General features: G+C 41.3%; 1 protein-coding gene across 4 annotated transcripts in view; it reads left to right on the top strand.

The window, feature by feature from the left end:
• Nucleotides 1-27228, top strand: part of DNAAF11 (dynein axonemal assembly factor 11) — a 40385-nt gene extending 13157 nt beyond the window's left edge. For 2 of the 4 annotated variants that reach the window (XM_081204804.1, XM_081204805.1), the window contains exons 6-12: nucleotides 693-881; nucleotides 3403-3480; nucleotides 5277-5342; nucleotides 6120-6189; nucleotides 7477-7572; nucleotides 16659-16744; nucleotides 26912-27228. In XM_081204804.1, the coding sequence (XP_081060930.1) occupies nucleotides 693-881; nucleotides 3403-3480; nucleotides 5277-5342; nucleotides 6120-6189; nucleotides 7477-7572; nucleotides 16659-16744; nucleotides 26912-27092 (766 nt within the window). In that variant the 3' untranslated portion in view covers nucleotides 27093-27228. Of the gene's footprint in view, nucleotides 1-692; nucleotides 882-3402; nucleotides 3481-5276; nucleotides 5343-6119; nucleotides 6190-7476; nucleotides 7573-16658; nucleotides 16745-20633; nucleotides 21084-22265; nucleotides 22354-26911 lie in introns of those variants that run through there. The other 2 variants (XM_081204807.1, XM_081204806.1) reach the window with 2 other exon arrangements.
• The last annotated feature ends 320 nt before the right edge of the window (nucleotides 27229-27548 follow it).

The following is a 27548-nucleotide window of genomic DNA, read 5'->3' as shown; positions in this document are numbered from 1 at the left end:
AATGTCCATAATTCAACTAGCAACTCCCAGTTGTTACTTTCTAATCTCTGTCATCTTAGTCCTCTTTTATAGTCTAGCCTTGTATCCCTGTACCCTTTTGCTTCTGAAAACCACAACACTTTAGCATTCATTAAGTTTATAGTAGTCCTTAAGATAGCTTTTAAATTTTCTCCATTCTTCTTCCACCGTCTCTTTTCGTTGATCACGGATTCTGCCTGTCATCTCGGCCAGTGTCATATAGTCCATCACTTTCATCTGCCATTCTTCCAAAGTGGGTAAATCTTGTGTCTTCCAATACTTTGCGATGAGTATTCTTGCTGCTGTTGTAGCATACATGAAGAAAGTTCTATCTTTCTTTGTCACCAATTGGCCGACAATGCCCAAGAGGAAGGCCTCTGGTTTTTTAGAAAAGGTACATTTAAGTACCTTTTTCATTTCATTATAGATCATTTCCCAGAAGGCCTTTAATTATGGAATTACTTCCTCTATGAGGCTTGCCTGGCATCCACATTGCTAAACTTTAAGCGCCTGGTGAAAACATTCTTATTCCCAGACTTTTACATTTTTAGTTGCCACTTTCAATCATATTTTATTACAATGTAATGCATGCCAGAAATATTATTGAAAAGCGGGGTATGATTTAAAATTAATAAAGTTTCAAAGATACTTTGTGTGCGTGTTGCTTTTTTCAGCCCATATTCTGTAAGAGAGAAAGAGAGCCAGCAGAAGGCTGAAAAAGGAAATGAATACCGTGATTTAGTGATAAAGGAAGATGACGAAGAAGAGAGAGCCTTTTGGGAGGAACCTGTGCCTCATACTCCAGAGGCTAGGTTAGAAGCTCACAGATATATTGAAGAAAAAAATAAAGCAAAAGAAAACAGGTATAATTCTAATACACTTTTGCCATGTTTGCACTGATTTTCACTTATCTACAATGCCAAATATTGTTAATCTTTGCCCCTTCTATCTCAGTGGTATTCAGCATCGCTTAGGTCTAATGACTATAATCTGCACAACACCTTTATTGCAGAAATAAAAAAGTAGAGATAGTTGTGTGGGACTGTAAGAAAAGATCCAGAATCCTTATTAGGGCAATAACTATTGTGCCACAAAAATATTGCAGATATTGGTTATGAGTGTCTGCTATAGAATGTACCTGTATAAATGCCCCATGGTACCCTGCAGTAGTTTAAAGCAGTGGTTAAAGCAAGGTGCATGGTTACAGGTAACAGTTAAGGTGAGGTGATGCTTGAGTACAGGAAATGGTAAAAGCTGGGAAGTAATCTTCCTCCAGTAGAGAAGGGGATCTGTGGGTGGATTGCTCCTCCCACTCGCTCCACAAGGCAGGACCAATCAAATTCTCTCATGAGACTGGCTGAATGGTGACTGAGCCATGAAATCTCAGGTTCAAATCTCGTATCTGTGCCAGAATTGCACTCTCTGGTTCTGCCCAGGTGGTTGAGTAATTTAAAATTTATCCCAGTGTTGCAGGAGCTACTCTTAGATAAGGTACTCCTATGTAGCTTGGAGAATAGGCAAGATGTTCTCCTTCAGCACCATCTGCAGTGTGTTTGGTGGGTGGGAAATAATACTGGCCTACTTTGCAGTGCCTTTGTGGAGGTACCTGAGATAATGAATATGAAGCACTTCAAATACTCTATGCTCTAGATCTGCACTGGTTGCCTATTTGCTACCAGACCAAGTTCAAGGTCTTACTATCAGTATATTAAGCCCTTAATACAGAGGTTTTCAACCTTTTTGAGTCCATGGCTCCCTTAACCAACTACATTCTTTCTGCAGCACTTCTGTAGGGCTCAGGAGCCCAGTTATGTCACCCATTGCATGTAGAGATGACAGCCTCTCACCCTTTTTTGAATACACTCCCTTGTGAAGTGTTCCTTCAGCCACTTCCCTCTCCTTGGGAGTCCTTCGGGCAGATGCTGCTGTTTTCCCTGGTCTCTGAGCTGCCCCCCCTGCCCCAAAGAGAGGTGCTTCCCAGAGGCACCATTTGTCTGCAGAGCTTATAGCCAGGGCTGCTGCAATAAACAGCTGTGCAAGCCTTTGGGAGGCAGAGACGTGAGAGGGCATCAGAGGAGGGAGGGAAGGAAAGAGGGACAGAGGCCAGTGTTGCCCGTGGCACCCCTGACCATCATTCAAGTCACCCCAGGGTGTCATGGCACACAGGTTGAAAACCACTGCCTTAATAGATTGGGACCAGTTTACTTGCGGGATTGCTTCGCCCCATATATGACCACTTGGTCACTTTGATCTGCAGAACTGGCACTGTTATAAGTGCCACATACTTCTCATTCCTCACCTGTAAGAAATCAGTCTTTAAGTGTGGCAAAACCTATGCTTTGGAACCTATCCTTTCCTCTTGAAATCAGGCAGGCATTTTCACTGTACTTTTGCAGACCCATTGTACAAAATATATCTTTGTGATGCACTCTCCCCATGGGAGGGTATAAGCCTTTCAGTTTCAAAAAACAGTGACTTAAGTATATGGGGTACAGTGGTACCTCTAGTTGTGTACTTAATCCGTTTCGGGGTGCCATTCGCACCTGCCTCTTCTGCGCATGTGTGCAGCGCGATTAAGCGCTTCTGTGCATGCACGAAGCTCACAGATCGCTTCTGCACATGCGCGTGTGGCAAACCCGGAAGTAAACACTTCCGGGTTTGCCGTGTTTGTAAGCTGAAAGTCCGTAATGAGCAGAACGCAACTAGAGGTACCACTGTATATTCCAATATGCTTATATTTTGCTAAGGGCAGGAGGGGAAGATTTTGCAGAGAGATTGGGGATTAGACGCTTGCAGTTCTGTTTGCGGAATGTTTGCTGGCTCCAGTGCTCATGAAGAAACAGCTACCATCTCTACATTAGAATCCGTTGCGATAACCATACATGACTTGCTTTCAAAGTACCATGGAGAGCTCCTCTTTTTAAGGTTCCATTGCATGCAGTGAAATCAGCACTCCTTCTTTACAATATTATCCATGCACCATGTTCAAATAGCAGGGGTACAGGCACATTGGTTATAAGTATACTCCTTTGGGAGTAAGTTTCATTAAAATTAGGTGCTTAAGACTAGCATTGACAGAGCAGTTATTTGGAAACAGCATAAGATCCTTCTGTTTGGACTGGCATTTATTATCCAAGAACTGAGCCAATTGGGGGATGACAACATAACTGACTGCAGTTTTAACTTTATTTGCATTTCTAAAGTAGAGCAACATGCCAGGCGTCCTCCTTGCATTAAGCAAATGTTTTTGTGTTTTATTTAAAAGCCCAAAAATCTTTCTCTTGTCTTCCCATTTCTGTCTTGGTTACCTTGCAGAAAGGATGAGAAAGAGGAAAAAAAAACCAATAAAATACTGAAAATCCTTTCCTCATTTTTCTTTGTTAGAGAGCAAACCAAGAAAGAGAAACCACCGAGGACTTTAATCACTCCAGAAGGAAGAGTTCTGAATATAAATGAACCTAAGTATGTAAGGAGGAATGATCACTTGGGTTGTGTGGCCTTTTAGTGATGGAATTGGTTAAGTTATACGCAGTTTTGAGAATTTACCAGAATCTGTGTCAGATTCTAAAATCTCATGATATAAATGTATATGCACATATAAATTTTCCATATTTCCCCAAATCCATATGCTGTATACACTTGTTTCAAGGTATGGAGAATTTTTGAATAGACATCAAGACCCCACACTTTGGTTCCTCCAATGCCTTAGGTAGGATTTCCACATTAAAGACGATCTGGCCTTTGCTGCTTTTCTTTATTCAGATCAAGTAAGTTACAAAGAGAATGAATAAATCTTCTGCGTACCTGAGTGCCATGAGAAGAAAGAAGAATAGTGGCAGGAAGGAAATATTGATGTTTACCTACAGTGTCTCACAAGAAACGCACTGTTTTATCGATGTCTCTGCTTTGCTGTAAAAATGTGTTGACAGCTGTACAAAAATAGGAGTAGCTTGCTTGTGTGAAGACGTCAAGTGTGTAATATCTTAAAATGTTGTGTTGACAGATCGGAATTATGGTTCTGGGAGCTACAGACATATTGAAGAAAGCTCTAGAGCCCCAGAGACTCATGTTGTCAATAGTTACTGAATGATATGTACTATCGCCTTCTTTCAATGGATTCATATTGAGGGCCAGATTTTTATAAACTGTTAAGCAGGTTTGTGAGAAGCAGTAATATCCCCCCCACCCAGTGCAACTCAGTTTCACAACGTCATTTTAATGCAGAGATGATTTAATGCATTTTAATGCTCTCTTTGGCCCTTCTATTTGCTGGTCTGCAATTGTTCCTGGCTAGTGGACATGGAGGCTGAGGCTGATTTGAGTTGGAGTCCAGTAAGATGGTTCCCCATCCCAGTTTGAATGCATATGAAAAATGTTGGATTGGTGAGATCGAATTATACCAAGGTTATTATAATTCTTAGCCTTTAAATAGCACTTTGGAGCATTCCAAAGGTTTTACAAATGGTGGGCAATATCCAACAGTGTAGCTCCATTTGTGCAGAGATTTCTTTTTGTGCCATGAAACTTCCCCTCCCTCTTCTCTCCCTGTGTGCCCTTCCGAAATGTGCTCTGGAGCATTAGGGGAACCTTTCCAGAACAGATTTAGGGGGCATGTGGGGATTGCTTGAGGAGAAGGAAGGGAAGCTCCATTGCACAGCCAAAAGTCCTTGACTTTTGTCAGATACTGCCCATTATATTAGCTTACATTGCAGAGCAGGGGTTGAGACTAAGAAAATAATGGCTTCCCTAAGGCTATCAAGAGGCAAGAACAGTTTTTTTAAAAAAATTATCAGTCAGAGTAGACCAAAATGGGCAGATTCGTATGTTCCTATCCCAAATACTTGTATCATCTTATATACTGATTTTCTCAATGGTTTGCTCAAGGATTTCAGTTTGTAGAATAATGCATAGCTCAGTAAAGCTTGTTGAAATAATGGGACGTGGAAAGCACTTTGCAAAACAAATTCTATTCCTGATAGAAGAATAATGTTTACCATCACCCCTTCTTGTTAGTTTTTGGCCAGCAGGTGTCTCTCTTCCAGCACTGATATATAGCTTTGAATTAAACTGACCTCGTGTCACTCATAAGCAATAAACCAGAGCACAGTTTGTGTGATATTCTGTAGGATTCTGCAGATATGTTAAAAGAAAGAAGTATGTCTTTGTTAATGCTAAATCTAAAGCAACTAGCAGTTGAAGTCTGCACATTGTTTCTTTCAATTCTAGTAATGTGCAAATCTTTTTGCTATTATTGCTAGGCTTCCTTTCTCTTTAAAAGATGATGAAGCAAACAACCAATTCATCCTGGATCTTGCTGTATACAGGTCAGAAAAAAAATCACTATATTTGCACTGCTGCTGTGCCTGCTTTTGGACACTGCTGAATGTTATTAGTTACTCAACTGTTGGCTTTCCATTCATACTTTCATATGCACAGTGGATGGTTTTAGATTGGCTATGTGAAGCAGCAAATATTATATTGCACATGTTTGCCTGTTTGTTTTCCGTAACTGGGCCAAATACCAGTGTTGTGGGAGAAGGGAGAGTTTTGACATCAAGGAAAATGCTTCAGGGCAGACCATTAGCACACTCACACAAGCCTCAACCCGAGTCATGCTCCCCCAAGGCTGCTTTAAAAAAATGAAATAAAGAGATGGGCGATCTGACAGCATCTCATCTACTTTGGCCCTTAGTGCAAAGGTACTGAACTGGATTTCATTTGCAGGTTTGATGCAATTTCATTGACCCTTAATACAGACAGGTTTGTTATCTCACTACAGCGGTAAACATTTCTCACCTGTGGTTTCATGCAAATTGAGACCCAGTCTATGTTGACTGTTGGGTGTGCCTGTATTCTTCTACGGGTGATTTGCTTCTTGGGTTTGAATCTTGTTTCAGTCGCTCGAGTGATATCACTGTTCTCTCTCTCCCCTTCCCCTTTGGGTCTGGTCTGGGTAAAAGTGTTGAATTCAACCATGTGACTCTTGGTGTAACATGAGCCGCTGTAGGAGGGAACAGAGAGGAGTTTAATCCTCCCAAGGAAGGCTCATAAATTAAGGAACTACTAAACTAAATGGACTCCCTTCCCTCCCCATTTCAAAGACATCTAGACACCTCCCTACTTGATATTGATGTACAGCCTACTTACGTCCGAGTAATGATCAAGGGAAAGGTTAGTATGCTTTGTTGTTATTGCTTTTATTTTATGTTTTTCAGAAGTTTAATTTTGACTCCTTTCCACTTCCTAATATTGGCTCCTTCAACATGTCAATCCTGTACTTGTTCTATGGATGTTATTGGCCTGGTGGGAAGAGTTCTAGAAGGAGTGAAGGAGGAAACCTACTATTACCTCACCCTTCCAGTTTTATCACTTCAATCTGGGGGACTCAAAGAAAGCCTTTCTTCTCCCTTCAGTTCCTTGTAGGTTTCCACTCTGAGACCCAAGTCTAATGAACCCTGATAGTTTTTGCATCTCATGATGTCAGTGAAAATGAAATAAGGTGACAGGCACCAAGACACTGTGGCAAGAAAAGGCTTAGTCCGTTTGTTATTTGCCATGCAAAGTTGCATTTGCACTCACTTTCTTGGCTGGAGTATACTTCTTAGCTAACTTTTGAAAAGCAGCTTCGCCACACTGCATCAGTTACATTCAGGTGGGCTATCTTAACTTTTGAAATTAGCCATTTCGGGAGTATTATGCAAAAGCAAAATTGGAAGATATATTTAACTGATGATGTAGAAAGGCCCTAAGATGGGGAGTCAAGTTCCCCTTCCATGCCATTTTTGTTCTTGCTAAAGCTTTTATTTGGGATAACTTGAAGTTGAGTTATCACCCTAAGAGCTGTAATATATCATGAATAGAGAGATGGAGCATTTTTAAAAATCCCTGTAGATCTTGCATTTTCTTCATTTTTTGACTTTAAAAATGCCAGTGCTGCTAAGCTAAACATTAGAAGCTGTATTCATAATCACACTACTAAATGCAGATTAAAAATTACTTTCAGTCTAAAATAGACTAGCATAATTATTCTCATTTAGTTGCCAATATAACCTAAGTACTATGCTATAACCTTCTTTAAAATGTCATACTTTTCACTGACAACACTGAAGGCATACGTGTATGTTTGAAGGCGCACACACACACACACACACACACACACACACACTCGTCATTACTTGCAACGTAAATGAGGACTGTTTAAGATGCAAATCACCCGTTAGGATTGGTATTAATATATACCACAAGAGAGATTTAAGTCAAAAAAATCCTCTCGGATCAAAGACATGTTATTCATATAACTGCATGTTTTTCTATCTGGGTCACAAATGCTTTATTCTTCCTGATTCATACTTCACATCCCTGTAAACCCACAAAACTAAGTCTGGTAAACTTATGATTTTTGTAGTATCTATATCACAAATGGCGTAGTTCCTTGTCTGTGTGTTTTGGGTTTTTCAGGTGTTTCAACTTGTGCTTCCTGCAGAAGTGAAGCCAGATAACAGCGCTGCTAAAAGATCTCAAACAACTGGACATTTGGTTATCAGCCTACCAAAGGTAGGGCAAGATGTTCCTGCGATGCTCAGAATTCAGTTTTGCCTTGGATCTGCTTGCCTGCACATTCTTCTTCTTCTCCCCGTATGTTCTGCCCTTGAGGCATTGCAAAACTCAGAGCAAAATGTTCCCCAGAGCACAGTGTTACCGCCAAAGTGGAACAACATCAAACGTGAAAGACTGGATAAACAACATAGCCTCCTAAAGGAAGAAACATGGCAAACTTGAGCCTCAGTTCTGAGTAGACTGCCTCTTAAGTAGCACCTTCAGAGTTAAACCCATGTTGTCACGATGCTGATTCGATGCCTTGCCTGTCTGCAAGCATTTCAAGGCCTTTTCACAACATAGTCTTTAGGGCAGAGCTTCCCAAACTGTGCGTTGCGACACATTAGTGTGTCGGCTGCAGTGTATAGGTGTGTCACACGACCGCGAACCGCTTCTCCTGGGGCTGGAAAGGGGTTAGTTTAACCTCCAGTTTGCTAGTGAAACTGTGTTGTGAAATGGTGCATGTCTAAAAATTGTGTCAGCAACATGAAAAGTTTGGAAAGCTCTGCTTTAGGGACTTGAGATCTTGCTCTCTTAAAGAAGCTTTGGCAGAAGCAGTGATACCTTTTAGTAGGACGCTGCCTTATAGCAGGTTCAGACTATTTGTCCTGGCCTAGTTTTGTCTACTACCCAGCATCCTTTTTCCTGGAAATGACAGGGATTGAACATGGGATGTTCTGCATCCAAACAAAGCATGTTCTCATCTGCTGAGCAGAGAGCTCATCAGGAGCGTCATTTTCCAGATGGATGCGGACCGCAGAGTGGAACTTTGGTCTGCCATTTTATTTAATGATTTTATTGCGTATCATACTTGCAACATGCAATTAAGTGGTTGTGCCTCGTCTTTGGGACACTCTCCCCACAGCAGATAACAGGAGGCACCTTCATTGGTGACATTTAGGTGTCGGGTTAAAAGCTTTTTATTTAATAAGTCTTTTAATTGTGTTACTCTTTTACAGTTTTTCTGGTTTGTGGGTTTTAATGGCTGCTTAATGCTTGTTCTGATTTTTGCTCTTGTTTTTATTGCCTCAGTTCTCCAGTATCTTCATTGCCGATTTTATTTTATTTTTTGCAGCTTTTCTATACATGAGTTCAGACATGCAAAGTGTTCAATAGATGTCTGAAATCAGTGGTCACCAATGTGGCTGTCCTACTGGTAGTGTTGGACTACAACTCCCAACACCTCTGGACATTGGCTATAACAGCTGGGACTGATGGGAGTTTGAGTCCAACCTCATTTGGAGGGTACCACGTTGGCCACCCCTGCTTCAACAACAAATGATTTCTTATTTTATTTTCTCGTGTGGGTATTTTTGAACTGGCTGTAATGAAAATTAAATAAAAGCTAAAATAAAAAAATTCCTTCCAGTAGCACCTTAAAGACCAACTAAGTTAGTTCTTGGTATGAGCTTTCGTGTGCATGCACACTTCTTCAGATACACTGAAACAGATCCTTCTATATAGTGAGAAGGTGGGGAGGGGTATTACTCAGAAGGGTGGTGGGAATTGGAGATTGGCAGGTAGCTGAGATGAGCCTGTTGACGACTCTTAACGACTGTAATGGGTCTTACAGGAAAAGGCAAGGGGTGAGAAGGTGAGAAATGGCTTAGTCATGTATAATGAGATAAGAATCCAGTGTCTTTATTAAGACCAGGTCTCTCCATGGTTTTAAGTTTGGTAATGAGTTGCAATTCAGCAGCTTCTCTTTCCAGTCTATTTCTGAAATTCCTTTGTAGTAAAACAGCTACTTTGAGATCTTGTATAGAATGTCCTGGGAGATTGAAGTGTTCTCCTACTGGTTTCTCTGTTTTGTGATTCTTGATGTCAATAAAGACACTGGATTCTTATCTCATTATCTCATGCCTTTTCCTGTAAGACCTATTACAGTCGTTAAGAGTCGTCAACAGGCTCATCTCAGCTACCTGCCAATCTCCAATTCCCACCACCCTTCTGAGTAATACCCCTCCCCACCTTCTCACTATATAGAAGGATCTGGCAACTTCTGTTTCAGTGTATCTGAAGAAGTGTGCATGCACACGAAAGCTCATACCAAGAACTAACTTAGTTGGTCTTTAAGGTGCTACTGGAAGGATTTTTTTTATTTTGACTATGGCAGACCAACACGGCTACCTATCTGCAAATAAAAGCTAAAGTTATGGAAAGCAAAATTTTGCTCCAGTAGCAGGTTGCACAGCTGCAGTTTGTATTCCTGGTCTGGAATAAACACAGAGGCAAAGACAGAGATGGCTGTGTAGCGTTTTAACTGTTCTGATGTTGAAAACTGCTCCCGAGCTGCCTTCGGGACATTTTTTCTTCCCCTTGAGCCATGAATCCTTGCAAAGCTAATGCATCAAAATGATGGCCTTTTCTCCCACATCCCTAAGTTATTAACGGAAGGCATTAGTAAGATAGTGTGTTCCTTCTTTACTTTTTTTTTTACATTTGTTCTTAAATCTTTTTTTAAAATATGACTCCTCTGCTGAGATGTATGTAGCCAGTCTCCTACAAGTTCATACCATCTGTCTTGTCTTGCTGGGCCTCTCATTAATTCCAATGGTGCATCTGTAATGACAGGTTTGCAGCCTCATCAGTAGCTGGAATTGTGCCTGAAATGTTATTCATCTGACCAAAATCCACTTCTCCAAAACATTCAGAATACACTTAAAATGAATATTTATCACACTTCTAAATCATAGAATTGTAGAGTTGGAAGGGATCTCAACTAGATCATACATAGCAGATGACCATCCAACCTCTGCTTAAAAACCTCTTGTGGGAGTTTGTTCCACTATTGAACAACTCTTACTATTGGGCTGATCTTCCTGATATTTAGTCAGAATCTACTTTCTTGTAACTTGAAGCCATTGGTTCAGGTCCTGTCCTGTGGAGCAGGAGAAAGCAAGTTTATTCCTTTTTCCATGTGGCAGGCCTTCAGATATTTGAAGATGCCTATCTCAGCCTCCTCTTTTCCAGGCTAAACATATCCAGCTCCTTCAAGTGCTCTTCATAAGGCTTGGTTTCCAGACCCTTGATCATCTTGGTTGTCCTCTCTGCACATGTTCCAGCTTCTCAATATCCTTCTTAAATTGTGGCACCCAGAACTGGACACAGTACTCCAGGTGCAGTCTGACCAAGGCTGAATAGAGCGAGACTATTACTGTTGATGCAGTCTAGAATAGCATTAGCTTTTCTTGCTGCTGCATCACACTGTTGCCTCATATTCAGCTTGTGGTCTACTAAGTCCCCTAGATCCTTTTCATATGTGCTACTGGCAATTCAGGTGTCCCCCATCTTATATTTGTGCAGCTGGTTCTTCTTGCCTAAGTGTAGAGATACTATGGATAGCAGCCACATGCCATTGCAAGTGTGTTCATAAGTAAACTTCACTGAGAGATTTACCCCCAAGTAACCATGCATAGGACTGCAGCCCACAGGACAGGACAATTGGCAAAGGTGTCTGGGAAGAAAAGTCTACAATGAGGGAGCCTTCACAGAAAAGGCCTGGTCCGCGACTGCCGCTGACTTCACTGCCCAAGAAAGGGCATCCACAGCAGAGATTCATAGTGATCTCTGCAAATGAACAGGCTCATCCAGAAGAATACCTTGATACTTTGGAGGCCTGAGGAATGACAGGTGAATCTCGACATTTGCAGTGCAGTGATGTACCGCTGCCTTGCTGTGCAATACAGAGAGCTGGTGTGGCATAGGGCTGAAAGTCTGTAACTGTAAAGACAGCCTTGGTCCAAATGTCAACTGCTGCAAACTTAACAAGTTCTGCTAGGGTCTTAGATATCCACCCCGCCCCCCAGTAAACTACTACTTTTTTCCAATATGGAACTCAGTCGGTGAATGTTGCCAGGATTGTTACCAGAATAGGGCCATTAAGAAGCAGGAGTGAAGTATCAGCATGCTTTCAAGTTTTGTAGAAGTACAAAAAAAATCCAAGCAACCCCTCACAAAAAAACAAGCCTAAAAGTCCCAAAATACAGCCAAAAGAGGACTGAGTATGCTAAATAGCCAGGAATGTAGATTGACAGTTGGCAAACGTTAGAATGGGTAGAGAGAAGGAGAGACTCGAATAATTTATCTGGAGGGAACGGCCGGCTAGAACCGTGAACTGGAACACTCCTTTTAGGAGGAATGATGCACTGCAACATTTTGTTGCTTGTGTCACTTGCAAAGAATAATGCCAGTCTACCTTAGAGAGTTGATGCGTGTCTTACAAGTATGTGATGTGTACTGAACTCTCAATTGCGCCATACAAATATGTGTCAAATAAACCTATTGTCTGGAAAGGAACCTTCGCTACGTTCAAAGCTGGTCTTCTTGGCAAGCCTTTGCAAAAGTGTAGGGTCTCATATGTATTCACTACGCATATCTGAGGACTCTGGATCTATGGTCATCCAAAGTGCACATGCAGCACAAGAATAGTAATTCCTCAATTGTATTGATTCATAAGCATCCTGTTTGAAAGTTCTTACATCTCAGTGCAAGGCCTACATTGGATAGCTTGTTAATTTTGCAAAACTCCAGCTTTTCAGAACTTGCAGTCCTTTAAAAAAAAAAAAAATATTGCCTTTCTAGTGACCTTGTGGTAGCAAAGATCCTGAAGAGAATAAATTTCTGCATCAAGTAAATGAAAGCATTTCATGTTCCCGGACACACTTTTATTAAGTCTGAAAATTAATGTACTTCCTTCTTCCAAAGCAAGCAATAAGGGCAGCAAAAGGTTTTAGACAAATAGAACAGGACATTTTTCATCACAAAGCTAACCAAAAGGGAGACTTTCAAGTTTTTGCATAGGGTGGGTTTCCATAGACATTTTATGCTTCACAAAGTCAATGCAAGTTGGCTTCCTGAGTTATGTATGTACTCTGCTGGTCTACTTCAACCCACTTTTCAAAGTATTATATGTGTGCTGAGTTGAGATTGAAAAATGCATTGGTCCATTGGCACACTTATTTGTGGTATGGAACGGTGAAAGTACATAAAGGATTCACAAACCATATAATTAAGAAAAAATGTATAGAGTATGGGATCAATATAAAAATTTATTGGAGAAAGAAACACCACTTTGGCTTTCACCATTGGAAGACATAGTGGTAAAGAAAAAGAATATGATGGAAGGTTGGGCAACTTATAGAAATTTATTAAGAGAAGACGGAGGAGAGTTTAAATTAAAAGAATTTAAGGAATTATCAGAAATGTTAACAACATGGATGCAATATCATCGCTTGAACAAAATATTTAAGACAGATAGGAAACAAGGGTTTGGTGAACAAATATCACAATTGAAGAGAGACCTGTTGGAATGTAATGTTAAAGTGCTGTCTAAAATGTTACAGATAGGTAGCCGTGTTGGTCTGCCATAGTCAAAATAAAAAAATTCCTTCCAGTAGCACCTTAAAGACCAACTAAGTTAGTTCTTGGTATGAGCTTTCGTGTGCATGCACACTGTGCATGCACACTGGTATCTGAAGAAGTGTGCATGCACATGAAAGCTCATACCAAGAACTAACTTAGTTGGTCTTTAAGGTGCTACTGGAAGGAATTTTTTTTATTTTAAAATGTATAAGATATTATTGGAATGGTAGACAAAGGATGAGCAAGTAAAATCTTCAATAATATGTTGGGCAATAGATATTTGTTATAATATAGACATGGAAGCATGGGAACGATTGTGGAATATGGATATAAAATTTAAGAGAAAATCATGAAAATGTTATATAGATGGTATCTAACACCTAGTAGATTGGCAAAAATTTATAAATCAAAATCGAGTAAGTGTTGGAAATGCAAAGAAAAAGGAGACACTTTTATCCTATGTGGCAGTCTTGTAGTAAGGTTAAAGCTTCCTGGGAAATGATGTATAATGAATTGAAAAAGATATTTAAGATAACATTTGTTTTAAAACAACAACACAGAAGCTTTTCTCTTGGGAATTATAGATGTAGAACTACTCAAACAGTATAGAAATTTATTTATGTACGCAACTACAGCTGCAAGAATGTTATTTGCCCAAAAATGGAAAGAAGAAGTCCTGACAAGAGATGAATGGATACAAAAACTTATGATTTATGCAGAAATGGCAAAACTTACCAGAAGAATAAGAAATCAAGATTTCAGCAGCATCAGGTCTGCTAGCTTTGTTGTTTTTCATTTGGTTAATAGCTATACACAACTCTCTCAGATTTGGAGATACTGCATGCTGTAATCAGCTGCCCAGATAAATTTGTGACCATCCTTTAGCTTCTCCGTGATAATATGACAGCAACAATTGCAGATTACAGTGGCTCTTAAAGTGAACCATTCACAGTTGAATCAGGTGTTAAACAGGGTTGTGTTATTGCCCCAACTCTATTATTTTAGTTGCCGTGATCCTACACATTGTCAAAGGGAAAGTCCCCCCCCCCAAGTAGAAATTATATATTGAACAGATGGAAAGCTCTTTAACTTGAGTAGGCGGAAAGCAAAGACTGAGGTTACCATAACTTCCGTCATAGAGCTTCAACATGCTGATGACAACATAGTGTGCACACACTCAGAGGATGAGCTCCAAACCATTCTAAATAGCTTTGCAGAAGCTTATGAAAAGCTTGGCCTATTGCTCAACATCCAAAAAACCAAAGTACTGCACCAACAAGCACAAAACAATGCCCCTGCAGCGCCACAAGTCCAACTTAATGGTGTAACATTGGGAAATGTCGATGACATCTCCTACCTGGGCAGCTGTCTTTCCACAAGGGCCGACATTGATATCAAAATCCAGCATCACCTGAAATCAGCGAGTGCAGCTTTCTCCCTATTGAAGTGCAAAGTGTTTGAGGACCGGGACACTCACAAGGAAGCCAAAATGCTTATTTACAAAGTTGTTGTACTACCAACCTTACTGTATGCTTGTGAAACATGGACCACTTATAAATGCCATCTCCAACTCCTCTAAAGATTCCATCAGTGGTGTCTCTGAAAAAAATGTTGGAAAAACAGGTGAACTAGTGCCAGTGTGCTGGAAGAAGCAAAGATCACCAGTGTTGAAGCAATGATTCTTCAACATCAACTTCATTGTACTGGTCATGTTGTGCGGATTCCTGATGATCGTCTTCCAAAGCAACTACTCTATTCTGAACTTAAAAATGGAAAGCATAATGCTGGTGGTCAACAAAAGAGGTTTAAAGCCTCTCTCAAGGCAAATCTAAAAAAAATGTAGTATAAACACCAACAATTGGGAAACACTGGTCTGCGAGTGCTCCAATTGGAGAACGGCTTTTACCAAAGGTGTCATGGACTATGAAGATGCTCAAGCTAAGGACGCAAGGGAGTAACATGCTAAGAGGAAGACACGTTTGGCAAATCCTCACCATAATCAACTCCCACCTGGAAACCTATGTCCCCACTGTGGAAGGACTTGTGGATCCAGAATTTGCCTCCACAGTTATAGACTCCCTATCAAGACTGTGTTGATGGAAGACATTCTTACGCAGTGATGAGTGATCACCAAAGAAGATTTGTAAGAATTACCCCAAACAAAGGAGCTGATGAATCTGTAGTGAATCTGTACAGAATCACTATGAGGGAAATGCATGAGCAGCACTGCAGAGTTGCAGCCTTCTTTGTTTCTGACACCAGATGCCCAGTTGATGACAAAGGGAAACATAAAAAATGAAGATAAATGTCTCCTAGCAACATCAGCTTTCACAGCTGTCCAGGTTTATCATCCAAAAAAGCAAAGTTCAGCAGATGCATTGGTAAGAAGTGTTGCCGTACCCATCTTTTGATCAAATTCTTAAGGAGGCTTGCAATGGATTGCAGTGATTTAAATAAAACAAGAACCAGCACATACACAGATAACCCAGCAGCCCTTAGTTTTCTGGCTGATGGATGGGGCCAGAGTGTGCAGTTCCCACTGGGAAACCAGTTGTAGTACAGAGTTACTCCTGGCTGGGATGGGGGAAATCAGCTCTCAGCAGCTTCTCCTTCTCTGTCTGATGAAGAGGACTAGGTTGGTCTTGACCTTGCCATGATATGCTTCCTGAGAGGCATGGGGTTTGACTTCCCAGTGGTTTGTGGTCTTCTGGCTGATGGGAGTGGCTGGCCAGAATGTAGGTCTGTTCTGCTTAGCACCCCTAGGACAACTTGGAGCCCAGTGTTCCTTCTAGCAGAGAGGGGGAAGCAAGCTTCCTATGTTTGCTTCCCTGCTGGCTGAAGGTTGGGCTAGACTTCCTCTAGCCATGCTGTTCTTCCTTGGAGGTAGAAGATGTGATCTCCCAGTAGATCTTTGACCTCTGATGGATGGGACCAGAGTATGCTTTCTCACAGTTCTGCAATACTAGGCAAATTTATTGGGCTTCAGATGCCATTAATAAATATCTAAAAATTAATGGCAGTTGAACTCTGAAAACCCAAACCTATAATTTATAACAAAAATATACAGTTTCCACCATCAAAATGAATGATCATTGACATGCTGGTGCTCTATAATTCTGGGAACATTTTGTGCAGATGTCTTCAGGATTTGCATAAAATGTTACTCAACTTGGAAGTCCAGAACAGTTTTTGCATTAGACTCAGAACATAAATAGCTTATTCTTTATCAAATACACAATCTAGCCAAAGTGGAGCACCTCTATGTCTCACTAATTTAAGTAAGAGAGAGAGTGAAGCATAGGCATAATTCTGCCATTAAAATCATTGGGTTTTAGATGTGCTTAACTTTGGCTGCATTGTGCTCCTTGATTTGTAAAGAATACAGAAGGTTTGGACCTCATTCTTTCTGAATCATTGTCTGCTTTAGGCAGCAAATATAAGTGTGTGTGTGTATGTGTGTTTGTGTGTGTGCGCACACACCCTTTATTCAGAAGATTTTATTTATTTTCAGTGCCTGGAGCTGAACTGTGATAATTTGTGCTCCCTAACCTTGATGTTCAGATACGGTGGACTGAAATGTTAAATAAACACATTTTACCTGAAGTATTTGTGTTTATAACATTTTCTATCCTACAGAAAAATGCAACCTAATGATGAAACCAATATACTTTTCTTTTCAGGCTAAAGAAATAATTGTGGCTAAGCAAGACGTATCCAATTCTAAGAAACCCTCTGACACCACTAAGCTTCAAAAAAATCTAAGAAGGTAATAGTTATGATTTATACCTCAGTTTTTATACATGCTGCAAATGGGTTTTTCAGTTGCAAGGATATTTCTTCTCATGGAATGCACAGTTGTATGGAATAACAAAAATAAATATTGATTTGTATGAAATAAAGCTTTATATGGAGCCTTGTCCAATGCCTTTATAAACGTCTGCTTTGGTGGCCAACCCGAGAAAGTTCTTACAGCCGCAAGTCAGATTTATTCCATTGACTGTCACTTGGCCTCTTCTACAGCGTTATGAATTGAAGCTCAAATTCTTGATCAAGAAAGGACTTTTCAGGTTCTTCACTCTGCTAAGCGATATTTCCTGGGTGCCTGAACAACTTAGGAAGACACAAGTCATCTCTTTGAATTCCATCTCATTTAGTTTAGGGCTATTAATGGCTGAAATTTTCGAAGTTATTGATCAATAACACAAGGCAGCATAGGCTCTCATTGGCAAGGAGGAAAGGATGATATTTGTCTTTTGTGTTCTGAACAAAGGTAACATTTTGCTAGTGGACTAGGAAATCTCTGCACTAGATCATGTGTCAGAGAATCATAGGATTGTAGAGTTGGAAGGGATCAGGGAGTCATCTATTCCAACCCTTGGGAATCTTAACACACATCCAATTTGAAACTATGCCTGACCCTGCTTAGCTTTGCAAATGTGCTAGCAGTTTACTTTCTGTATCACTAGCTGGAGAAAGATGAGCGTTAACACTGGGGCTGGAGGGACAGTGCGTAGTGGACCATCTTTTTGGTGAAGGATGGGATAAAAATACTTTAAAAACAAAATCTACCAGAATCAGAGAATTGTAGATTGTCACCACCATCATTTCTCTGTTTGATATTGGACTCTCTTACGTGTTGCTGAAAGTTTTGTAGGGCACACTCAGTTTCTGTAGGGTACTGGCCAAACTCCCATTGCCTCACATGACCTGACTGCACAGCCAATAATGTCTCCCTCGTCGAACCTGCACCTTGCAGAGAAAAATCAGTAGCTTTTGATTATCTGTCTCTGAAGGAGATTGACCATCATTATGGATCTTCTCACCGAGGAACTGAAATAAATAAATGAGGAAGTCCAGGATCCTTGGAACCCAGGTTGAGAACCAGTGCTTAGGCAAATGCCTTGTGGGGAAGTGATTTGATAACTGTTTAGCTTGGCATTTCTTGTAAAAAAAATACCCTCTGCTAGCCACTTTACTTCTTCAGGTTTCTCATCCCAAAAAGCAAAGCACAATTGATGAGCTGGTGGGGAATATTGTTGTGGGGACTGCACCAGGAGCTTCATCTCTCTCTCTCTCTCTCTCTCTCTCTCTCTCTCTCTCTCACACACACACACACACACACACACACACACACAGGATTCTTGTAAAGCAGACTGGGTGATTCTTCTGGGAGTCAGTCTTAAGAGCCTTACCTTCAGGGTGGTGCTGACCCAATTGCTTCTTTGCAAAGTCAAGCCTCTCCTCTTGGAGTTAGTTACAAGGGCTTTGAGGAATAAAATTTATAGGAGCAAATGTTCAGCCTGATGCTGCATGGACAGCTTAACATGAATTGGAAGATCTGGCAGTGGGAGCTTGGCTACTTAACAGATCGCATAGAAGTTTCCTCAAATCCAGAGGTGGATGCTGGAATGGATGGAATCAGAGAAATGTAAAGTTGCAAGGGGCCACTAGGAACTTCTAGTCCACCCCCTGCAATGCAAGAATATTTTGCCCAATGTGCGGCTTGAATCCATGACTCAAGAGACTAAGAGTCTCATGCTCCATCTTCTGATGGGACACTTTGGATGGTTAGTCATACCCCTGCGATTCATTTTGGCCTTTTCCAAGGACCGATTCAATTGTGCGATTAGCTCTGCCCTGTGGAACTCCTTCCAGTAGAAGTCCCAGTAGAATTCATCCCTGCCTTTTTTTTAAAAAAAGTCTTTTAAAAGCAGTCTTGTTCAGACAGGCCTTTGGAATGTTATTTTTTTAAAACAACTATCAAACAACCAGTATTTATTGATGTTTTCATTGATGTTCACATTATATTTTTATGTTGCACATCACCTTGTTATATTTTTATGAAAGTGCAGTAGATATCTAAATAAATAAATAATAATCCCTTTTATCGTTGCTCCATTTTAGCAAGGACAGTTCCTAAACATGTCAAAGAGTTGGCGTGAATCTCACCCTCCAGTAGCCTGAGAGCCTCCAGTAGGAACACGGGCAGATTTTTAAAAACTTTAATTAATCATATTTATGACATGTACTGAGCTTAGGGAACAAGGTGACCTAGACAACATGAATTGTGACTAAGACCTTGTTTCCCATGATTGATGTCTTCCTCTAAATAATACTTGTAAAGGCATGTTCTTCCCGATCAGATCCTGATTTTGAAAGTCATAGGTGTCCTTGCACTTCCAGTTCAATGGATGTTCTTCAATGGATGTTCTTCAGACTGCTGCTTGATTACAAGAGTCAGACAGGCTCTTGGAAACTCATATCATATGTCTCTGTCTTAAATATCTATTTTGCTTGTGTAACAACTATACGAAGACCTTTTCAAAGACCTAGCCTAGTCCTGTCTTCATCTGCTAGTAAACACTGCCAGTCAAACTACTGTGCTTATATGTACAGATAGATATACCAAGTCAGGCAAGATTCCTATAAAATCAAATGGGAGGGGGGGGGGGAGAGAAAGAGAGCACAAATTCTGGGCCTGAACTGGCATGTCTGCTTGTGCTGTCGGCTTGTAATCTTTTTATGGTCTCATGATTACTCTCAGTTAATAGCAATAACCTCACTGGGTGTAAAGACGAATGAGAATGACTGTAAAGCACTTAGAGGTATTAAGATCGCTACATAAATGGCAAGAACCACAAAGCACTAACATTTCATAAATGATATCATTTAAATAATAGTGTAGATTTAATGAGAGGCTGTGGCTTATACAAAATCCAGCATTTCATAGACTTCAGCTCCGACAAATTCTCCAGGGACTGCAATGGCAACCTGTTGCATTTGGGGAACAATTCAAATTATCCGTTGGAGGTTAGCCATAGCTGAATTCTGGGTTCAATTCCCAGCATCTCCAGTTAAATTATCTGTGTCTCAGGTCTTCAGAGGCTCTATAATACTGAATGCTGGAAAAGTTGTGCCGATGGTCTCACAGTAGAAGGTAGCAGCTTCACATAGCTGAAATATATTTTGAAATATAAATTATCTGCATATCCAGGAAACAGATTCTCTCTTCCCCATGATATCACAACCATAATTATCATCTGCTTACAGGCAGATAAACAAATTAAGGGGGATGAGACCCAAGGGAGAAGGACTTGCATAGAGAAAAAACCATACATTGTCACTGCAAACTTAGGACCCTCCTTCTCCAAGGCATTAGACCTCCCTCTCTGAGAATGGAGAAAAAGAGTTCCAACCTCAGAGAGGAAGATCCAATGTTAGCTTTCCCCTTTCCACTGTCCTAGCAGCTTGTACTCCATAGAGCAGAAAACTGGGTGCAATAGGAACACATTGGGGGCATGCCAGGAGAGGACATGGTGAAGGCTTAGATCTGAAGGATCCAGTGACTTTTCAGTCCCCCAACATGCCCCCAAACAGGAGATTGAATTACTCCAGCCCTGGAGCTGGTGTAGCTCACAACTGTTTTATCTCCTCCCCACTAAGGAAAGACAAAACAGGAAGCAGGACAGAGAATTGCAAAGCACCCTCGTTTGTACCCTGCCACAATGCAGCAGATAGACTGCTTTCTGTTTCCTCCAAGGCCAGTTTTGGTATTACATGGTAAATGCCCTTTTCAATTAATATTCTATCACAATATTAAAGAGTGGTCAAGAACATTATTTTGGTGATCTATCTAAATTTTCATGATCTTCTAGGCAGGCCAGGAAGACAGAACCTAGCACATTCATTTTCACATTATAATGAAGAAACAATCATGGACCTCACTTTCTTTTTAATATGGAGAGAGTGGAGATGCCCTGCTCAGAACATCATTACAGTGGTACCTGGGGTTACAGACGCTTCAGGTTACAGACGCTTCAGGTTACAAACTCTGCTAACCCAAAAATAGTACCTCGGGTTAAGAACTTGGCTTCAGGATGAGAACAGAAATCGCGCAGCGGGAGGCCCCATTAGCTAAAGTGGTACCTCAGATTAAGAACAGTTTCAGGTTAAGAACGGACCTCCAGAACGAATTAAGTTCTTAACCAGAGGTACCACCGTATTCGTCAATGGATTTTCACTAAGTATCCCACAAGGTTCAGTGGGGAAAGGACAGAACTTGCAAGAAGATGTTTGAATTTCTTGAGGCTAGGGAAGAACTTCTTTTTCAAGAAAAGACACTCTTTTCTCCACAGGAGGTTTGCAGGTAAAGGAAATATATTTCAACGTTGTTAAAGGCATGAGAACAGAAGCCAAACGAGAGTTCCCGCCTTCTTCAAGTAGGAGAGGAAAATCAGGCTGTTCCCAGCTGGGGGATACCATTGTTCTTTGGAAAGATGTGTGATGGTCTTTGAATGCTGCCCCCCTCCCAATACCTGGCATGCTAAGAGAAAAAGCTTGGCTCTGAGCTTCCAGGTGCTTGATATATAACACCTCAGAAGTGCTGATGTTTAAAGACTAGATGTTCCAGCAGGCTGCTCATGTCTGCAACGAGGCAAAAAATTCAGGCTGGTTTGAGAGGTGGGTAGTAAACCCAGGTGTCGTTGCAATTCAGCGGCAGGTGATGTAGCCTGATTTTGTAATCACAAAATCAGTTAGCCTGACCATTTTGGGGGGGGGGGCAGCTGACACCTTTCTGTGTCTGGTGTGTGGGCCGTCAAGGCTGCAGTGGGGAATCAATGGCAGACACCAAGCCGAAGTCCTGAGCTTGGAAGTCTTGCAAGAGGAGGTTGACTGGGACACCCAAAAGATTTCAGAAGGAGAAACAAACCATCAGGGAAAGTGTGTGTGGGGGTGTGTGTGTGTGTGTGTATTCCCTTTGGGGGTTCAATGTTGAGGCTCAGACTTTATTCAGTCCAGAAAGCCTGTGAAAGCATATCCATTAGAAGAAGAGGAAGAAGAGGAGGAGTTTGGATTTGATATCCCGCTTTATCACTACCTGAAGGAGTCTCAAAGCGGCTAACATTCTCCTTTCCCTTCCTCCCCCACAACAAACACTCTGTGAGGTGAGTGGGGCTGAGGGAATTCAAATAAGTGTGACTAGCCCAAAGTCACCCAGCAGCTGCATGGGGAGAAGCAGAGACACAAACCCAGTTCACCAGATTACGAGTCTACCGCTCTTAACCACTACACCACACTGGCTTAGTAGACATGCCACAACAGGCCCATTCCAGACAATTATATTGCAGTACTTTGGTACATCCAGAATTTCCTTGGGCAGTGGGGGATGGGATGGGAGACGATTGCAGTTCCTTCCACGAGACTTTGTAGTACCCAGCATCATCTTCCCATGTTTTAAAGGGCTTCAACTTCTGAGCATCGTAAAGCTTCCAATAATCTTTGCGAAGGAAAGTACCTGAGCCTGGAGGTCTGAATTACGACCGGCAATGAACATTGCTGCTTTTGATTTTGTGTGCTTTCTGCGTCTCCAGAATTGTGTGTATTTAATGTAATAGCAGAGATAAGTACGTATATTGTTGAACAAAGTAGAACCCAATTCAGTTTCCCTGAGCGACGTTTCAAGTGGCTATAAAGCATTGTGGCCCTTTTCACTGTGGTCTTCTGGCACCATTTCTAGATGATGGACAGAAGCTCCATCATGAGGCAAGAAGAGCGTTGGGTTGGTGTCTTTTATTTTGCTGCTGCTGTTACAGATAATAAATGCTCTTGCCCTTGGAATCCTCTCTCACCTCTATTTTTCATAACTTAGAACATGTTCACATTTACCAAAAAAAAGTAGAAGGTAAACTATTGGAGGCGACAAACCCCTTTTCTATTTGGTCTTATCTATATGTATGTATGTATGTATGTAATTTCAAATAATCTGTATTGGAATGGCAGAGAGAAAGATGAACATGCAAGGCGCTTGTAGATATGGCTCATATATGGCTGGGCTGCCTTTACTCATGAAAGGGAGCAGGTGGCGCTATGGTCTAAACCACTGAGCCTCTTTGGCTTGCTGATTGGAAGATTGGCGGTTCGAAGCCACACTATGGGGTGAGCTCCTGTTGCTCTGTCCCAGCTCCTGCCAACCTAGCAGTTTGAAAGCACACCAGTGCAAGTAGATGAATAGGTACTACTGCGGCAGAAAGGTAAACAGTGTTTCCATGTGCTCTGGCTTCTGTCACGGTGTCCTGTTGCGCCAGAAGCGGATTAGTCATGCTGGTCACATGACCCGGAAAGCTGTCTGTGAACAAATGCTGGCTCCCTTAGCCTGAAAGTGAGATGAGTCCCCCAACCCCATAATTGCCTTTGACTGGACTTAACCATCCAGGGGTCCTTTACCCTTTTTACCTTTACCTTTTACTCATAAATACTTTTCTTTCATATTTGTGTTAATATTAGGCATTCCTATCCCAGTCCCACCTTTTAATCCTGTGACTTCACAAGGGAGGTGCCAGGCTTTGTCCAAGCTCAAAGACAGCATGCAGATGGGGTCAGATTCTGGCAGACATAGGCAGCACTAACTGCAGCTTCTGAACAGACTACATAGCCCTACATGGAATGCTTAACAGTTGTCGATCCCTTAATGTTAGCATCTTCTTATGAGTACAGTGGTACCTTGGGTTAAGAACTTAATTCGTTCTGGAGGTCTGTCCTTGACCTTAAACTGTTCTTAACCTGAGGTACCACTTTAGCTCCTGCTTCCGCTGTGCCGCCACCGTGCAATTTCTGTTCTTATCCTGAAGCAAAGTTCTTAACCTGAGGTACTATTTCTGGGTTAGCGGAGGCTGTAACCTGAAACGTCTGTAACCCGAGGTACCACTGTAGAAGCATTTTTGACGATTCCTACAAATGCAGCCAATCTCTCCTGGTAAAATTGCCCGGGGCACGTGCAGTTGCCAATGCTTCACCAAGCACATTGTCTGTGTTGTCCTCAGGTTAAGAAAAACACTGATCCAAGTAGTTGTGATAAGATGCTAAGGACATCCTTGTCTTGGACTCTAGTTTAACTGTGATACCCACATAGAACTGGATAATGATTTCAGATAGTTTGGGAACTTATGCCCAGACATGGCATAAATTTGTCAGGGATTACCAAACAGCCATTGTAGTTCTCTTCCTACCCCCACACAATTGCTTTCCAGACTTTGCTAAACAATTTCAATTTCTGGTTCCAAAAATTGGAATCAAGAGTTGGTTAAAAGCAATTTGCTTCTCTCTATTGTTTTGGCTTTGCTTGAAGAAGTCTGGGGTTGGATGGTTAGTCTAGAATATTAAATTACATGATAGATGCAGAGGTGTGGTTGTAGAGTAAGTGTCTTTAGCGCCTGCCTCAAAGCGACTAATAATCTGAATCAGAATCATAACACATTCTTGCAAATGAGCTGGGGAGACAGCAGTTAATTACCTCTCAGAAATGTCCATTTGTAGTGTGTCTACCGTAATATTAAATCCACTTTATTAAACTTGAACAGCATGAAAGATCTGTACGGCTAAAGTGTGTTCAGCAAAAGAGGGGGATGATTGAGCCTTTCTCACTAAGGGTGAAACTAAACGTGATGTTAATTACATGAATGCAATTAACTTGCAAGTTTCTGTTTTGTTTTTTGTTATGCATTCTGCAAGTAGCTGCTGAGTAGCCTCCAGACTGGGCAAGAGGGTAGGGAGTACTGAGGGGAATTTAGCTTTTTCTCTCCTTGCAAAATAACTTCTCGACAGCTCCTATTTGCATGCCTAGAAGAATCAGTGGGAGTTTCCCTTGAAATGCAAATACTTTTTAAAGTAGTTTAAATCATAACAATGTGTGAAAAGCACCTAGCTTTCTCCTTTCGGTGTCTCCTGTTTCGTCATTTTGGCCAGTGAATGACCTTTCACAATCCTTCAGTGGAACTTCATGATTGTTTGTTCTTTCTAGATAGAGAGAACAAGCAGTTGTGAAGCTCCGCTGAGCAGTGACTCTGAGAATAAATACATACTGCATCCAGTGGAAGACTTCATTTGTTGTTGCATTTCACTGTGGGCTCTTTGGCTGGAGAGATGCCACAGATGAACAGTCGGCACTGCTAGATAAAATTGAAGTATCAGTGTCATCCAAGGAAAAAGAATGCACAGTTGCTTTTTGAACACCGTAAAATTAAGTTTTGTTTGCATGTTCCTGGCATCTATATAACTAATTTTTTAGTTGACCTAGTCAATATGTAACCATTTACATGTCTTGGTGGCCTTTGAATTTGTGCATTTATGGATTTTCTTGACTGCTTTGCATTGCCATTTTGTCTTTTCTCATTGGTTGCTGTTGCTGACACTGCTGGACAGCTCCCCTAACCTGGCTTGGGATCCTGCATATGGTACTGTGGTCTAAACCACTGAGCCTCTTTGGCTTGCCGATCAGAAGGTTGGCGGTTCGAATCCCTGCGACGGGGTGAGCTTCCGTTACTCTGTCCCAGCTCCTGCCAACCTAGCAGTTTGAAAGCATGCCAGTGCAAGTACAGGGGTACCTCGGGTTAAGAACTTAATTCGTTCTGGAGGTCCGTTCTTAACCTGAAACTGTTCTTAACCTGAGGTACCACTTTAGCTGCCTCCCGCTGCCACCACACTGCCGTCACACGATTTCTATTCTCATCCTGAAGCAAAGTTCTTAACCCGAGGTACTATTTCTGGGTTAGCGGAGTCTGTAACCTGAAGCGTCTGTAACCTGAAGTTTCTGTAACCTGAGGTACCACTGTAGAGGAATAGGTACTGCTGCGGTGGGAAGGTAAATGGAGTTTCCGTGCGCTCTGGTACTCGTCACAGTGTCCTGTGCTCCAGAAGCAGTTTAGTCCTGCTGGCCACATGACCCAGAAAGCTGTCTGTGGACAAACGCTGGCTCCCTCGGCCTGAAAGCGAGATGAGCGGCCGCAACCCCATAGTCGCCTATGACTGGATGTGACCTCCAGGGATCCTTTACCTTTACCTTTTACCTTATGCAAGGAGACCATCCTGAAATGTGTGATGTAGTTTGTGTGAGCGCCATTTCTGATCACCCCTTTTTTAGTGTTGTTCTTCCAGCAGTAGGTAGTGTGTGGTTATAACAGCAACCGTGTCCTGATTGGGCTGGTGGCAGAAGGGCCAGTTAACTGGGCCAGCTCCATTCTTCCCAGTTGCACAGCAAGTTGGCAACCCAAGCAATGGAACTGTACTAGAGTGGACTGGGACATGCTTCCGTATATGTCTAGCCTGATTTGCAGCAACTTTGAGTTCATATTCTATGCACCGAACACTCCATGTACATGCTTTCCTTGCTGCATTGGCCCTGACAAATGAGAATAGTGAATGCTAATCTGTTGAATGCTGTTTTAATTTTGTTCGGGGGTGAAGGTGGAACTCTTTTCAGGAGACGAGTTTAGGTACTACTGTTTTTTACTGTACAGTTTTGAATCTCATTACTTAACAAAAGGACATAGAAAAGCAGCCAACTGAAATAAGCACGAACTGATATAAACATACCATTCAATTTAAATAGCAACTAATGTTTTGTTTGTTGTCAACAAAAGGTTTGGTTTTTATCACTGCTTTCCAGCATTTTTGTGTAATTGGGATGTTGAGAAGGATAAATTGCTGGATTGAAGCAAGTGAGATACATCTGCAATGAAAATAATGCATTTAAAATAGGTGCTTTTTTAGAAGCTGACAAATTATACCTTGATGCATATTCTTGGTGCAAAGTAAGTATCTGGATTAAAATGAGTTTTAAAAATATAAAAACCAGTGTTTGTAGGCCTTCTATGTATTAAATCGTATGTAGTTTACATATGTGAGTAAACCTATGAAAACACACACAGTTTGACTTGTCCTGGTTTTAGAACCATTCTTGATTTAATATTCTTGATTGCGAAATTGTTGTCTCTGGAGATTTGAGGAAGCTACAGGATGAGTATCTGTCTGTCTTGGATAAAATTGTCCAAATCCTGCTTACGTAGATAAATCTTTGAAGTCTTTTCCAAGCGAAATGTCTTCTAGTCCATTTTATGCTAAGATAAAATTATGCATATAACTATTATTATTATTACAGAAATGAGTGTACAGAGAAGCTGGAAGTGGACCCTAGCAAGTATTCATTCCCTGATGTAGCAAACATTGTCCAGGAAAAGGATCGGATTGGACAAGGACCTATAAGGCTTCAGCAGCAGAAAACTGTAGATGCTAATAACATGAGCTTTGATGATGACCCAGATGTTCCTCCTTTAATTTGAAAGATTGATATAGAGTTTCTTTTGACTTTAGAACACCATAGACCTGTCTAAAGATAAGTGCCTTGCCTTTTAGCTGATTCCCTTATTCTGTTGTACAAACAAATGGATGTGCTTCTCTATAAACCCATCTACTTCAGCTGTCTCTGGTGGTAATTGAAATCCCTGTCGGAGTGGAGTTCTGCTTTACTAAACAGCACATCAGTTCCAAATTGCACAGGCCTTTTTTCACATACCGTGCTTTGCCAGCATTCTTACATCAACCTTGGAGATGGTGTGAATTGTTTTCAGGGTCTGAGGCAAATCTCTCTCTCTCTTGCATGTACTGAAATTGCCTCAAGACTCAAGGCCAGGCTTGTTCTAAGCGGCCGAGGTGGGGAGGGGGACAGTAGGCAAAGCAAATCCATGTTGTATCTTTTCCTGCAATGGTTTAGAAGGGAAAGAGAAAATTTTGATCTT

Source organism: Podarcis bocagei (genome assembly GCF_964188305.1).
Source record: "Podarcis bocagei genome assembly, chromosome: 8".
NCBI lineage: Eukaryota > Metazoa > Chordata > Lepidosauria > Squamata > Lacertidae > Podarcis > Podarcis bocagei.
This window is presented reverse-complemented; position numbering and strand designations above follow the sequence as displayed.